The sequence below is a fragment of the Chaetodon trifascialis genome, chromosome 18 (assembly GCF_039877785.1).
Source record: "Chaetodon trifascialis isolate fChaTrf1 chromosome 18, fChaTrf1.hap1, whole genome shotgun sequence".
NCBI lineage: Eukaryota > Metazoa > Chordata > Actinopteri > Chaetodontiformes > Chaetodontidae > Chaetodon > Chaetodon trifascialis.
This window is the reverse complement of record NC_092073.1, coordinates 340,154-355,447: the sequence shown is the minus strand read 5'-3', so window position 1 is coordinate 355,447 and position 15,294 is coordinate 340,154. Positions and strand designations below refer to the sequence as shown.

The following is a 15,294-nucleotide window of genomic DNA, read 5'->3' as shown; positions in this document are numbered from 1 at the left end:
ACATCACACCACCCCTCCCAACAAGGCCAGCTTCGATAGTGGGCTATACCTTGGCAGAGCTAATCATGCAATACACTGCACAGTACCACTCAAGTCTTCTACCACAGATGAAGAAAGGCAAACACTCTAACCTAAGAGGGAGCCAGAGACCACCTCTCTGACATACCGGTAAGCCAATCTTCCCTGCCAACTTTTCACGTCTAATTTTAGTTCCCCCTCAGTGACTTAATGAATTCATGCATTCCTGGGCCTTTTAAACTGAAGCATGGGCCATGTAGTGGTGTGTCTTAAAGAGAATCCATGAAAACTGCACCAATGGGGTCAGTCCCCATACATATGGAAAATGTAACTGTGTGGACAGATAGTTTTCATTTGATAGAGCAATGTAGTTCCACAGACTGAAAAAAAAACACACAGAAGATAACTTTCTTACCTGAGCACCAATGGCACTTGTCAGCTTGAAGATGTACAGACCAATATCCAACAGAGGCTGTAAGACAGACAGAGGACAGGAAGACTTAAAAATAGGACACATGGTTCAATTGGAAAATCTGCACACAATGCCACTTTCATTGATTGGAAATGTAATTCAGGTCAAATTGAAACAAGCGGACAATTTTACAATGCAGGTATGTAGATATTTTAAATCTTGATTTTGGAATATATATACCTAGAACAAGCTGTATGTCTGTCAGTGTAGTGGTCTGCCCTCTTATGGACATAATGTGCAAAACTTGATATTCATAAGGTTCAAACAAAGTTTTTTTTAAAAGGAAGATTTTGCTTTGCTCTGCACTCAATATGGCTGCACTGCAACTATCCCAAAGCAACAAGAGACACAAGCACTTAGATCATCATGATGTATGTGCAGTGATTGGCCCATGTAACCTTTGATTCAAGTGAGGATGTGTACATATCCAATGTTCAAATATAACACACTCTGAGACTGCACTGTGTAAGTAGGGTATATAAAGTTTTTTTATCTGCTCTGTACAGTGGGCCTGCAGCCATGCAGCATTCAAGTTTATCAATCCTAAATTTCTCATTCATTTTGTATGCTAGAAGATACAACATTACTCAGATGAGCGCCAACAAAGTTTAGTACCTTGCTGAGGTTGGAGTAAAGGTCCACCACACTGTTGCAGAATTTTTCCACATCCTGTGTCAGCAGCTGGTCTGCATTGGCTATCCGGTTATCCAGGTTTCCCATTTTGTAGTAGGTGAAACCTCTGAAGAGCCAGAACACAAGGTGAAGACCCAAAGAGACCAGGAACACAAATAATGCTTCTACTTGTCACTGAAGAGCAAGAGAATCAGATTATCTCCAGGTGTGTATCACAGGTTCTGAATAGGTCAAAAACATGAGGTCAATATTTCTTAGAATGACTACTTGTTCCTTCTTTTCCCACCCACAGACTAGGTCATTTTGTTGTAATCTGCTGCTAAATTGCATTGGACAATGGAACACTGAGGTTTTGGTCCCTGGGTTGAAATCTGGGATTAATGGTGTCGTACTTAGCAGATTTTTGTAGCTAACACTGCAATTTGGAATTTCCTCTAAACATGACCTTTGATGTTATATCACTAAGGTCATCAAAGTGTAGTGGTAACAAATTGTTAAAGTGCATCTAATGTCTGACTACAGAGTACATGATTCTAGCCTGACTTTGAGACAATTTTGTCATGGCCAACAAATTACCGGCATTGCTGTCGTGAACAACAATCGGACCTGTCATGCAGTGTCTGGGACGCCCCACAACACCACAACGCATAGATTAGCGTGCCAGAAATTTTGTCTTGACTCATCTAGAAAGGCATTTCCCCCGACATGTTACTGAGCGTTGACCAATCAGGTGCACTCTCCACAGTGCAAACACATAACCATGGTAGAGTGGAGGAGGAGGGATGATAATGATAAAAAAAAATTAAAGCACATGCGCCTACTACTGGGGGGGGGGGCTTGCCGTTCTAGTCAACAACCGATGGTTAAATCCTGGTCACGTTACCATCAAGGAATGCATCTGTTGCCCAGACACTGAACTGTTGGCTGTTGGGTTCAGGCCATATTATTTGCCCAGGGAGTTTTCACATGCCATTATTGCAGCTGTTTACACTGCTCCCTCTGCCAACCCAATGTCGGCATGTGACAGCATTCACTCCACTGTAGCCCGTCTGCAAACTCAACACCCGAGTGCATTCAACACTATCTCGAGTGACTTCAACCACATAACCATGGCAACAACACTGCCCAGCTTCACTCAGTATGTGAGCTGTCCTACAAGAGAGGAGAGAGCCCTGGACTTGCTGTATGCTAAAGCTAAGGATGCATACAGCTGCTCTCCCCTTCCCCCTCCGGGTAGGTCAGACCATAACCTTGTGCACCTCAATTCCTGTTATGTGCCTCTGGTGAAGAGTCAGCCTGCTACCACTACAAGAAGAGTGAGGAGATGGTCAGAGGGGACATATGAGAGACTGCAGGGCTGTTTTGAGCTAACAGACTGGCAGGCTCTTTGTGAGCCAAATGGGGAGGACACTGACAGGGACAGTGTGCATCACGGACTATATCACTTTCTGTGTGGACTCCACTGCCCCAGCCAGGACTGCCCATTGTTATCCAAATAACAAGCCGTGGGTAACAAAGGACATCAAAGTCATCCTCAATGAGAAGAAGAGGGCTTTCAGAGCTGTTAACAGGGAGGAGGTGAGAACAATACAGGGGGAACTGAAGATGAAAATCAAGGAGGGTAAGGAGAAATACAGGAGGAGAAACTCCAGCAGAACAACTTGAGAGGTCTGGAGTGGAATGAGGACCATCACTGGCTTCAGAACGACCAACAACAGAGGAGTTGAAGGCAGCATTGACAGGGCCAAAGAACTGAATCTTCTTTTTGATAGATTTGACACTGTAGGCCTGGCTCATCCCCCATCTGACTCCTCTGCTGTCTGTCCTGGACGACCACTATCAACCCCCCCCCACCCCACTTGTTGACACCCTCCAGTTCGCCTATCAGCCCCAACTTGGAGTTGAGGACACCATCATCTACCTGCTCAACCGTGTCTACGCCCATCTGGACAAGCCAGCGGGCATCCAGTGCATTTAACACCATTCGTCCAGCTCTACTGGGTGAAAAACTGACAGCAATGCAGGTGGACACCCCCCTAGTGTCCTGGATTATGGACTACCTGACTGGCAGACCACAGTATGTGTGCCTGCAACACTGTGTGTCAGACAGAGTGGTCAGCAACACTGGGGCCACGCAGGGGACTGTCCTCTCTTCCTTCCTCTTCACCCTTTACACCACAGACTTCAACTATTGCACAGAGGCCTGGCATCTTCATAAGTTTTCTGATGACGCTGTGGTAGATGGATGTATCAGTAAGGGCGATGAGGATGAGTACAAAGCTGCTGTGGACAACTTTGTCATATGGTATGAGCAGAACCATCTGCAACTAAACATGGCAAAGACTAAGGAACTGGTAGTGGACCTGAGGAGAACCATGGCACCGGTGACCCCTGTTCGCATCCAGGGGGTCAGTGTGGACATTGCAGAGGATTACAAGTACCTGGGGGTACATTTTGACAATAAACTGGACTGGGCACAGAACAGTGACACTCTCTACAGGTGGGCCAGAGTCGTCTCTATTTTCTAAGGCAACTGAAGTCCTTCAACATCTGCCAGACTATGCTCAAGATTTTCTATGAGTCTGTGGTGGCTAGTGCTATTCTCTATACTGTTGCGTGCTGGGGCAGCAGGCTGAAGATGGTCGATGCCAACAGACTCAACAAACTGATCCACAAGGCCAGTGACGTTGTGGGAATGGAGTGTGACTCTCTGATGGTGGTGTCAGAGAGGAGGATGCTGACTAAGCTCCAGACTATCTTGAACAACGTCTCACATTTACTTCATGATGTGCTGGTCAGGCACAAGGGTACTTTCAGTGAGAGACTCATCCCACCAAAATGCATAACTGAACGTCACAGGAAATCATTCCTGCCTATGGCCATCAAATTGTACAACTTCTCCCTCTGAATGGCCCTTGGACTTTTTCACTCCCTGTCAGATCATTCATATTCATACTGCAGTTCACTGTTGACTTGATACAATAATCATGTTACTATTGTTCAAAACAAAGTACATTCTTTACTGTACATACTCTTCCTTTACTATGTATACTCTTAATATCTCTTTTTGCTTTTGTCTAGGTGTATACTTATAGTTCTCGGTATATATATTTTGTTTTTAGATGTAATATTTTTTCTCTTCTAATCTTATTCTTGTAAAGAGCACCTGTAAGAAAAAACTATTTCAAGATCACCAGCATCACACACAATGCTTGTCACTTTGACTGTGGGTTCCCCCACCTCTCCAATGCCATCTGAACTCAAGCATGATCATAGAATAAGACATGCTGTGATCGATTGGGGTCTTGCCAGTCACTAAACCAAGACATTGCAAGAGTTTCTGGCAGTACGATCGTTAAATCCGACACAGTGATCATCATGAAAGACAAAAAAATCGTGTAGGCTTCATAAAAGAGGTCATATTATATTGTCAACTCCTAAGAGAACATAGATGTCCATGGTGACTACTTGAACTAACACAGTGAACCTGAAAGATTATGATTCAGCATGGATATGATTTCTCTACCAGTGCTAAAGAAAAAAACAGCCTGTATAATATCCACAAGGTTACAATGAGTTAAATACTGCCGTCAAAATACATTTTCTGTAACCCTGATCTGTTCTGAATTTTATTGGCAGATTCACTTTAGATGTTTCAAAGTTTTGTTTTTTATGTCCTGTTTGTGTGTCACTGTACATTTTATGTTGTGCATTACTGCCACCCCTCTTTTCTGTCAGTTGACCCCAACTGTAAGTCTAGCTGTAACTGATGATTATTTGAATTACACTTAAAATGATTTAATCATAAAGTAGGTTAAAAAAACCATTTTTTCCCAGAACCCAAGGTCATGTCTTTTAACTGTCTCATTTGGTCCAACCAAAAATACTCAATTCACTGATATAAAACTGAGAAAAGGAACAATTCATTACATTTGAAAAGCTGGATCCACATAATATTCAGTAGTTTTGTTTGATAAATGGTGTAAAAGATTAAATGTTAATCAGAAAACCCCATATTATGGGAAAGAAGCTTTCGTGCTGCTGTAGTACTTACTGCAGGTACTGGTCGTACAAGTTCTTTGTGAGCCTCACACGGAACCTCAGCTTCAGCTCGTTTAGACCCAACTTCAGAAAGTTGTTCACCAAAGCTATCTGGAATAAACCAGTCACAGATAAAATATATGTATCCATCTTTCACTGTGAGCTCTTTGCTTCATTATCTTTGTACACCTGACAGAGTTTTAGAATCCTTATAGTATTCAAGCTTATTGACTTTTGTTCATTTTGCTTAATTAAAAGCATAAACTATGAAAAGAAGAAAACATGCAAAACAGAATAGTTAGTATCAAACTCACAACTTCAAGAATGAGGCTCGAGATAATCAATGGTTTCTTACTGTCAACAAAACAACAATGAAAGTATCCTAGTGTGTATATATCTGAGCCACACTGTAGCACTGGGTTACATGTTCTTTTATGAGCATGATCACACACACTAGTTTATTTAAATACTAAATGTGGATTAATCTGCTGCTGAATATAGTCCCCAAGAGAACTCTCATGTGTGAGAAACATTTGTTTATGGTGTTTTCCAAAATTAATAAGCATTTACAAATAACTTTAAGACCTATATGGGATTTGTTGACAGTAAAAAAAAGAATATTGCCAGCCCTCTTATATAACATTGAGGAATGCAAAGGCACATTGAGGTGACAGGCAGACCACTTATCTTAGCTCAAAAGAATGATCATGTTAAATGGTAGTTTGTTTATTAGTTCATTAAAGGATTCAATGAAATTAGTAATTGACAACAGAAAACAGAAATATCAGTGTTTTTCAAATCAGGTCTCCTCTGTGCACTTTTCAGAAAATGAAACTGAACTGACTGAACTGACACTGAACGAGTTACATCATAATAGAAATAGCAGATAATTAACATCACCAATCAGTGTGACACAATAAAAAGTTAACAAATAAATACACTTACAAGTGGCATGAATTTGATAAAGCTGAACAAGACGGTCTTGAAATCTTTTGTTGAGCGACCGATAATTGCACTGCAAACCACAATATGTACAAAGATGAGCAAACATTGCCAAGAGAGTCAGAGGGACAAATACTGAGGTTGATGAAACATAATTTCCTTTTGCTGTGGAACCAATGCAGCTTTGCTTAACTACTAAAAGTACAGCTTCAGCTTGAACTTGAAGAAAGTATGAATTGCATTTCACTGACATAAAACAGACAGTGAAGTCCTGATACGCACATAATACCTTTCAATTTTTGTATTACCATGTAATTTTCATTGTGTATAATGATATTTATATGATATAATGATATCATACAGGATTGTGCCTTCGAATATTGTTTCTGATACAGTGGTAGGGACCAGGCCTTCATTTACCACAACCTCTCATCTAGGTATGGGTGACAGGTCTTTACTTTTAATTTCAGTTGTTTCAAAGGTCTGTTTTCTAGTATTTTATGAAGAATCCTCTCCGTTCTCTCACCTGCTCAAATTTACCTGACCATTTGCTGATACCTGAGACCTTTACTGTGAAACTTCTGCAGGAGGTGATGAGTTTCATTAACAGCAGCTTAAGAGAGAATGAAACTGCAATGCACAACCGTCTGAATTCATCAGTGAGCGAGAGCAGCTTTTCTATTACATTTCAAAGATAAACTCAGAGCAACAAAGTACTGAGTGTGTACTGATGAAAATGCTTCATATATAACTTAATTTCAAGATTAATTTACACTGGGTGCTTTACTTTTACTTTACAACTTTACAATTTACCACATTGTAGTGGCAGACACTTTGTGTTGAAGAGGTTGTGTTCTCAGACTCTGTCTTTACAGTATGTCCATTTCAAGTAGAAACACATCTGATAACATCATTTTCGTGATCTGTGTTGATTATATACAAGCTGAAGCTTACCCTTTCTCATAGACATTTAAGCACACCATGAGAGTATGGGCTCAGTTCAGAGCAAACTTTGGATTCCATCTCTTTCCAACCTTCTTTACTTGACTCTGAATTTCTGAAAAGTTCAACCTACCAAATGCCATTTTTTCCAGGTGTCTACACGCACTTTTCTCACAAGGTGGCAAGTATAAAACATTATCCTCTTGACAAAATTAAACCAGCATACATGATTTAAACCTTTCACTGACGGAGAGTATATGGGTTTCCAGCACCTTTCAAGCATCATGTAAGTTTATTTCAAGCTGTTTTATGTGTATTCTATTAAATAGTGACACTGGTAAATGGTAATTGGGCTGTACTTAAATAACTTTTCTAGTCTTACCAACCACTCAAAACAACACAACAAAATGGTCGTGCCTGTGAATATTCTCATTCATCCAGGTCATTGTAAGCTTCAGGGCGTTCAATCGATCGCAACTGGACTTGTCAGTTTGTCTTGGAAGACGTTTCGCCTCTCATCCGAGCAGGCTTCATCAGTTCATGCGCACCGGACTAGACAGGACAGCTCTAGTCCAATGAAATGGTGTTAGGTTCAAGTATTTATCCTCTGAGTGAGGCCAACCCCCAAAACCAAGGATGGTATCACTCTATTGTGAGGCAAACGATCCCCCATTAAGGCGGGGTAGGGTGTCAACGACAGTCGTCTGCCTCGTTAGTGTCCCATTCTTGTCATTGGGAGGCTCCTTGAGCCATGTGTGAATGGCTTTGTTGTTTATTTTCAGAGGCTAAGTTTTTGAATCTCTTTGGAAGAGATGAAAGGACAGCATTGTATGTGGGAGACAGGTGGTGTCTCAGGCCTCCCCTTCTGTTCAGAGATGGTTTTTCAACCTTGACATGGATGGCTTCTCTCACTCCTCTTTCAAACCATCTGCCTTCTCTGTCCAGAATATGCACATTTTTATCCTCAAAGGAGTGTGCTTCAGCTGTTTACCTGAGATGCAGGTATTTACCTGCAGGAGATGCGGGTATTTACCTGCATCTCAAGGAGGAAGCACACTCCTGATACCATCCTTGGTTTGGGGGGTTGGCCTCACTCAGAGGATAAATACTTGAACCTAACACCATTTCATTGGACTAGAGCTGTCCTATCTAGTCCGGTGCGCATGAACTGATGAAGCCTGCTCGGATGAGAGGCGAAACGTCTTCCAAGACAAACTGACAAGTCCAGTTGTGATTGATTGAATGCCCTGAAGCTAGCAAAATGGTCATTCACGAAACAGGTATCTCACTAACATCAACAGGAATTTTGTTGTTACAGTAGCAGAAATTTCAGTGAAATCATGAAGATATATATTGAAGTCCATGTGAAAATGTTTTCCAGTTAATGTAGGACAATAGTAATTTTACCACCTGGAAAAAATCCACAGGTTAGTTATGGCTTGGGAGGAAATGCATACCTCAGACAGTAAGTGATGAAAAAGCACACTAACACACTAACACAACACTATTACAAAGCAAGATGTGCAGAGCTGTGTTAGTGATTTAAAGCTTGGTTTCCATTTCTATGACAGCCATGTCTTTGACAGTTACCCCTGGTATGACTGATATGTAGGAATAAAAGTGCCTCTTGAATAGACTGATGTCTCTGCTTATAATACCACTGTGGAGAATCAAAACAAAGTCATCAGTTCCTGGAAAAAAATCAAACAGCAATGAATGACATTGGGCTGGGCAATAAAACATTACCAATATGGGATTTGGAACATTTTCATTGGAGAAACTTTACTACCACATAAACATTTCATATTCGAGATGTAAATAACCAATACAACAAAAACTGCCTTTTATTATCATGGAAATATAGCCAGAGCAAGAGGCTTGCTGACTAAGGGTTATGCAGAAAAACCTGAACAAGCATTTATCTCCTGTCGGGTAAATTATTGCAATGTCCTTCTCATTTATCTAAAAAGACTAGGTCACAGCTAATACAAAGTAACACCTCCAGAGACCTAACAAGAACCCATTTGATCATATTACACCTGCTCTAAGATCTTTGCATCTGCTTCCTGTGAGTTTCAGGACTGATTGCAACATTTTTCTTACAAAAATGTGTCTGTCTGACCTGCTGTTGATGGAACGTCTTTTGTTTAGTATAGGCCTGGAATGACCAGACAAATGGTGTGTTTTTGCAATGAAAACAGTTGGCAGTGAGCTGTCATTTTTGCACCGAAAAATCTACTCAATTCCATCGTATTACAGAGGGGTCACAACTTTCAGAGGTGGAAAATTCAAAAACTGCACACAAAAGCAGTATTTGCATGGCTACAAACCACTGGTTTTGTGAGGGTTTTTTGGGGGCTCAACTCATACTTTAAAATCCAACATGCTGGAGTATCAAGCCAAAACAACAACAACAAAGATGTCACTGTTGTAATATTCACGGACTGCATTGCATTGTATTGTATACAGTATACTGTAGCTCTCTTGTCAGTTATTTCCAGATTTACTGAAGTGTGGACAATAAGGAATGATAGGGTTGTAAAAGCAGCTACATGGTGACAACATGAAACCCACAATATTATTTTTAAAGTGACACAGACACTTTTTATTTCAAACTTTAAATAATAATCCAAGCATGAAGCCAAACTCTGACCTTTCAATCATGGTGCCATTCTGGATCATCCATACGTCACAGTAGGTCCTGGCCACCAACATGGCAGCTATTAAGATAAGGTACCCAGTCTATGTTGAAGACAACAACCACAAAGGTTAGTTAGGAGAGGTTGTAAAACACTGTAGATCATAGTCCTTTATGGTCCTGCCCCTCACTCTGCTCATATCTACTGAACTGATCTGATAAGACTCAATGGAACCAGAGGAGCCATGTGGCTGTGACCTTGGCTTATGGAGCTGATGTATCTGTGTCAAAGGGCTCTGTGTGGTACTATTCTACATTATCAAAATGAGAACCCCACTGTATCTTAAGCAGCACGATACACTGACTGGGTTAATATTATATTATTATTACACAATATTATACACATATATACACTAGGGCAAAGCACACTTGGAAACAAAACACTGCAAATGATGGACATAGTTTTCATTTGGAGCTGTGCAAACTAATGGCATGTCTACACAGGAGACATCTCAGCCATGTTTTTCCTTTTTCTTGTGTGTCTGACAGAAAAGATAGGCTACCATTTTTTAATCAGTCTAGCTGTCTAAACAGGCCACTTAACAACTTGCGTAATGCACACTATGTGCACTTAAACATTACCCCAAGCTTATTTTTATAACATGGGGACTTTAGCTATTTACTTAGCCAGCTGGCAAGCAAATATACTATTGATGGTGCGTAAAAATGCTGGAACAATACAAAATGTTTTAGTGGCCCTGAGATCTCTCCAGTTTGCCTACCTTTGAAGAACTGTTTTAAACTTTTGGATGACTGCTGGAAATACAAACAACATGGTACAGACAATACCAGTCTAACAGCAGTTTGATGTCATACCTCCTTGCAGAAAAATTGAGGCACCATGATCCGCACAATTCTGAGGATTCGGAAGAAGAAAACCTTGTCCACTGCTGCACGGTCTTTCCTGGCATCTTTCTATATGAAGAGGTGTAACAAAGGTATCATAATACAACTACAGCTAACTATGAAAACTTTACAGGCTTCAGAGACTCAAACATGAAAGACTGACGTACCTCAGTGTTCAGCACTAGATCTGAGCCTCCTTTTCTACTGCAAAGAAAGAACAATTCTTAAATTAGACAGATTATATTGCTTTAAAGACATCAGACTGTGAGGAAGTTAATACACCAGATCATCTGTTCTTTCACGTGAATAGACTGCATTTATATACAGTATATATATTTTCTAGTCTACTCTGACTATTCAAGGCATTTTATATTCCACATTCACCCATTCACACACACACTTACACACGATGAAGCAGCATCAAGTGCCATTTGGGTTCAATAGGCCAGGGACACTTAGAAACATGGACTGGAGGAGACAGGGTATCAAACCACCGATTTTCTGATTATTATTATCATTATTAAATAGACACTTGTTCATTTTCATAAAATAGCAACTTTGAGAAATTGTGTAAGTTCAATAGTTTAATATCATACTTGATCATCTTTAAGTCTTTATCAATCAGGGATAACATGATAAAATTTTAGAATGTGGGAGCTCTCCCTTTAATATCTCTGGCTGCATTGGAAGATTGCAATGTTGAAAATCAGTGAACATGATTTTTGAATCAATGTGATAAAGTTCCTAGATTTGTGTTTGATGTTTGATTTTCAAACATAAATTCCTGCCTGGTTATTTATTAAATAATTGCCATGAAAGGCAGCAACAATCAAAGAAAAACTGAACTAAGTAAACTTGACAAATGTTTAACACTGCAAATTGCAAAGTTTTCAAGAGGCTATATTACATTTTCATGTTTCAGCTTCACACTTTTTATTATCAACTGAGTGTTGGTGCCGACATTCCCTGAAAAAGTGCTGTATTAAGTTACTGCTAATCACTCACATGAAAACCATTTAACTGGCGAAGCAAGAGTTGACTTTCAATATGAAGTATTTACGGTAAATGCAGTGTGCTGCTCAGTGACATTAGCGCTGGCCACTGTTGTTCATCCAACATGTGTCTAAAAAACAAGACAGTCATTGTAAGTAGATCAGTTCAAATATTGCTAGAAGTAATGGAACAAGAGCAGCCACAATTAGCTTTTAGATGGTGCTTCAAACCACCAACTTCTTAGCCAGGTAACTAACTACTCTGCCCTGCTGTTTGCAGACTCACACTATGTACAGCATAATATCAGAGTTGCTCACAGAATGATAGAAAAGGGCCAATTACTGCCTGACTTCTTTATAAACATGACAATAATTTGTTTTGCTGTCCTGAACCCTGTAGTATTAAACCACACTTACTGTTTCCACCAGTAACTGCAAATGTCATCAAATCAATGACAACTGAAATCATAAGTATTGCCCCTTTAAGTAAGTGCTGTGCAGTTTAGTTTAGGCTGGAAACTGATTAAGTCATGGTTCATTTTCACGAATGTCAACACTGACTTTTATATTATGATACAGCAGTGAAGGAACTTAATATAAGGCGGGTTTCCAGTCTTCATCCAGGACCACAGGGTCACTCTGAAGCCTAATCCACAAGTACACAGGATTTTGTCAAAAAACTAGTGATGGGACATACTGTGCTGACGCTTCAGAGCATGTGTCGAGAAATCCCAGAAGTGTTTAGTGAAGCGCATATCGACGCTTGTGTCGTTGAGGGCGAGTGACATCACTGATGACGTTCGAAGCCTCGCGGTCCAAGAAGTGGTTCGAATATTGGCACGATTTATGAACATATGCCGCCATGGAACAGCTCACACTAGGTGGCTTAGTGTTGAGGAATTGTTGGTTTGTGTGTGACATAGAGGTGCATTTTGTTATACTGCTGCTTATTTTGATGGTGCCTGTGTGAGAGAGAAAGGTTTTGATCTGATCTCTCCCAATCAGTACACTTTCAGTAACATTATTACATATGTTTCATATTTGTTATGCAATGCACTATATTTTTCATGGGCTTTTCTTTTAATGCAAGGTGAAGTGTTTGTTGTGTGCAAAAGAACTGGGGTACAACACATCATCCATGCTGAAGCATTTTCATGCTTTACATGAAAATAATGAGGGGAATCTGGCGCGACCAAGCCCGTATTTCGTTTATGAATAAAAATTAATAAATGGAGTCCTTTAGTTGCGCAATCAAATTCACTGTCCTCTTCATGTTCACGAGCACGCCCACTGCCCCTTACCTTGTTAAAACACTGCAACAGTTTGAAAACAATTGTTCCCCTGTCATTATGAGTTATTCAAATGTCGATGGAATTATTAATTAATTAACAGTTGACAAGTTTTATTAGATTCCATTGTATTGTCATGTTACATACACATAATACACTAAACAATAAAATAATTTTTTAATATGAATGAATTGCCTATAATACTGTATATCTGGCTGTTTAACAGTCTTTGACCAGCAGGGGGTTTTGTGTGCACATGAAGCCTCGAGAAATGAACCTTTTTGTGAACCATTTGGCTGGTAGGCTTCAAGGCCTTGAGAAAAAAAATTATAGCTCCTTTCGAAATGAGCTTTCACTCAATTTTAAATAAGTTCCACTCTTCATTCTGTTATGTCTACTGATCATTTCACAAGCATCCTAAGTGTAAATCACATTACTTATCCAACTATATTCCCAAGCAAAGTAATTACATTGTAAATACATACGTTTTTGGTAGAGGATCACTTTTGGCACGACACCAAATTTACGAGTGACTTTTAAGAATTGTGAATGACTGAATGGCATTTTTAAAGTAATATGAGTTTTTACTGACAACAAAGATACACTTTAACTGGCATTTTAAATATATTTGGACTATATATCCTCTCTTATTTCCAAACAAGAGAATCGTTTCTTGGACCAATGTAAGATTAAACAGTCACGAATTGACACAGACCTCAACACGATTAGGCAAAGTTACATAAATCGGCCATTCAGTGGTGTGTATGAAGCAATCTTTTCTTTACTTTTTGACTTAACTGGAATTTGAGCTGGTCCGATCTGTAAGCAGATACGCAGAGTAATAAACTGCCTGCTAACGAAAAGTCCAGGAGTGTCCAAGCACCAGGTCGCTGTCACTTGCACAAATGGGGAGCTAGCATCTGCTAATTAGCATCCGGACAGCTGTCGCAAACTCACCTGAAAGCCGTGTTTTCTGCACCTAAAAGTAAACTTCAACGTTCCATACTACCGCCTACTTACCCGTCCTGTTTGGGCGTCCGTCCTCTGTGTTTCAGCAGGTACAAAACCAACAAAATGGCACCTGCTACAGAGGAGTTTTTTGCCGTCAAGTATTTACTGAGAGCCGCCATGTCCCTTACACAACGTTCGGTGTGGTTTGCTCCAGTTTGCTTCACTGCACCAGTTGCATTCTGGGAGTATCACGCCATTTCTTCTTCTTCTTCTTCTTCTTCTTCTTCTTCTTCTTCTTCTTCTTCTGGTCTAACGGCGGTTGGCATCCAGCTTATTGTTGCATTACCGCCACCATCTGTTCCGGAGTGTGGACCAAACAGTAGACTTACAGTCTTACACCTTTATCTAACTAAATCAAAAGCCATATTATACACATAATATGGAAAATAAATAAATAAAAACCTTACTTTAAACTCTCCATACCCATGTCATCTACAACCCCCTATTCTTTCATACCTGCTCATCCATCAAATTCTATCATAAACCCCTGTCCCCCTTAAGAATTCTATCAGTGCCCTAATCTGTGCCCGCTCTCCCATACTTAGCAATCCTTTCAGTGTGAATTCCTGTATCCCTAAGTCCTTCATCATCTCCTCTCTCTCCACCTCATACCTCCTACACATCAGAACTACATGCTCCACTGACTCCTCCTCCTCCTGACACCCCTCACACAGGCCTGTCTGGTGCTTCCCTATCAGTTTCAGTGTTTTATTTAGTGCGCTATGCCCCAACCTTAACCTTGTCAACACAATCTCCTCTCTTCTGTATCCACTACTCATCCTCCCACCTCTAACACTCTTTTGATTTTGATAAAGATGCCTCCCTTTCTCCTCTCCATCCCACCTTTCTTGCCACATTACATTGGTCTTTTCCCAGACTACACTTTTAACTTCTGCTTTGCTGATACTGAGCTGCATATTTACATTTCCTTTCATTAAAGCTCTCTTAGCCAACTCATCTGCCCTCTCATTCCCCCTCACCCCTACATGCGCTGGAACCCACAGAAACTTTACCTGACCTCCCTGATGAGCTATTCTTGTAACTGACTGAAGGACGGAATACAGTATGTCTTGACGGCTGTTTAAATGAAATGACCTTAAGATTGCTAGCACTGAAGATGAATCTGAACATACCAATGCCTTATCCAGACCAGCTTTCTCCACCCACCGTAGCGCAACCAGCACTGCCACCATCTCCAAATTCTTTTGCAATATCATTCGCTTCTCTAGCAAAGTTTTGTCTCTGGCTCCTCCCATCCTCCCAGCACTCCTTTAAGACTCCCTTTGTGGGATGAGAATCATTGTGCCCCTTCAAATTAGCCCAGTAGTTTGTCATCAATTGCCTTCTTCTGATTTCTAGAGGCATTTCACCCAGTTCTACCTGTAGGGCAGGAACTGGTGAAGTCTTTAT

At 40.5% G+C, this 15,294-nt stretch overlaps 1 protein-coding gene across 3 annotated transcripts in view; it reads right to left on the bottom strand.

Moving 5' to 3' along the window:
* Nucleotides 1-14,118, bottom strand: part of LOC139346953 (ATP-binding cassette sub-family D member 3-like) — a 62,065-nt gene extending 47,947 nt beyond the window's left edge. The window contains exons 1-8 of one of the 3 annotated variants that reach the window (XM_070986338.1): nt 13,894-14,118; nt 10,760-10,796; nt 10,563-10,661; nt 9,702-9,790; nt 6,110-6,179; nt 5,178-5,275; nt 1,106-1,229; nt 434-490 (exon numbers count right to left, since the gene is read on the bottom strand). In XM_070986338.1, the coding sequence (XP_070842439.1) occupies nt 434-490; nt 1,106-1,229; nt 5,178-5,275; nt 6,110-6,179; nt 9,702-9,790; nt 10,563-10,661; nt 10,760-10,796; nt 13,894-14,003 (684 nt within the window). In that variant the 5' untranslated portion in view covers nt 14,004-14,118. The remainder of the gene's footprint in view (nt 1-433; nt 491-1,105; nt 1,230-5,177; nt 5,276-6,109; nt 6,180-9,701; nt 9,791-10,562; nt 10,662-10,759; nt 10,797-13,893) is intronic. The other 2 variants (XM_070986340.1, XM_070986339.1) reach the window with 2 other exon arrangements.
* Between the last annotated feature and the right edge of the window lie 1,176 nt (nt 14,119-15,294).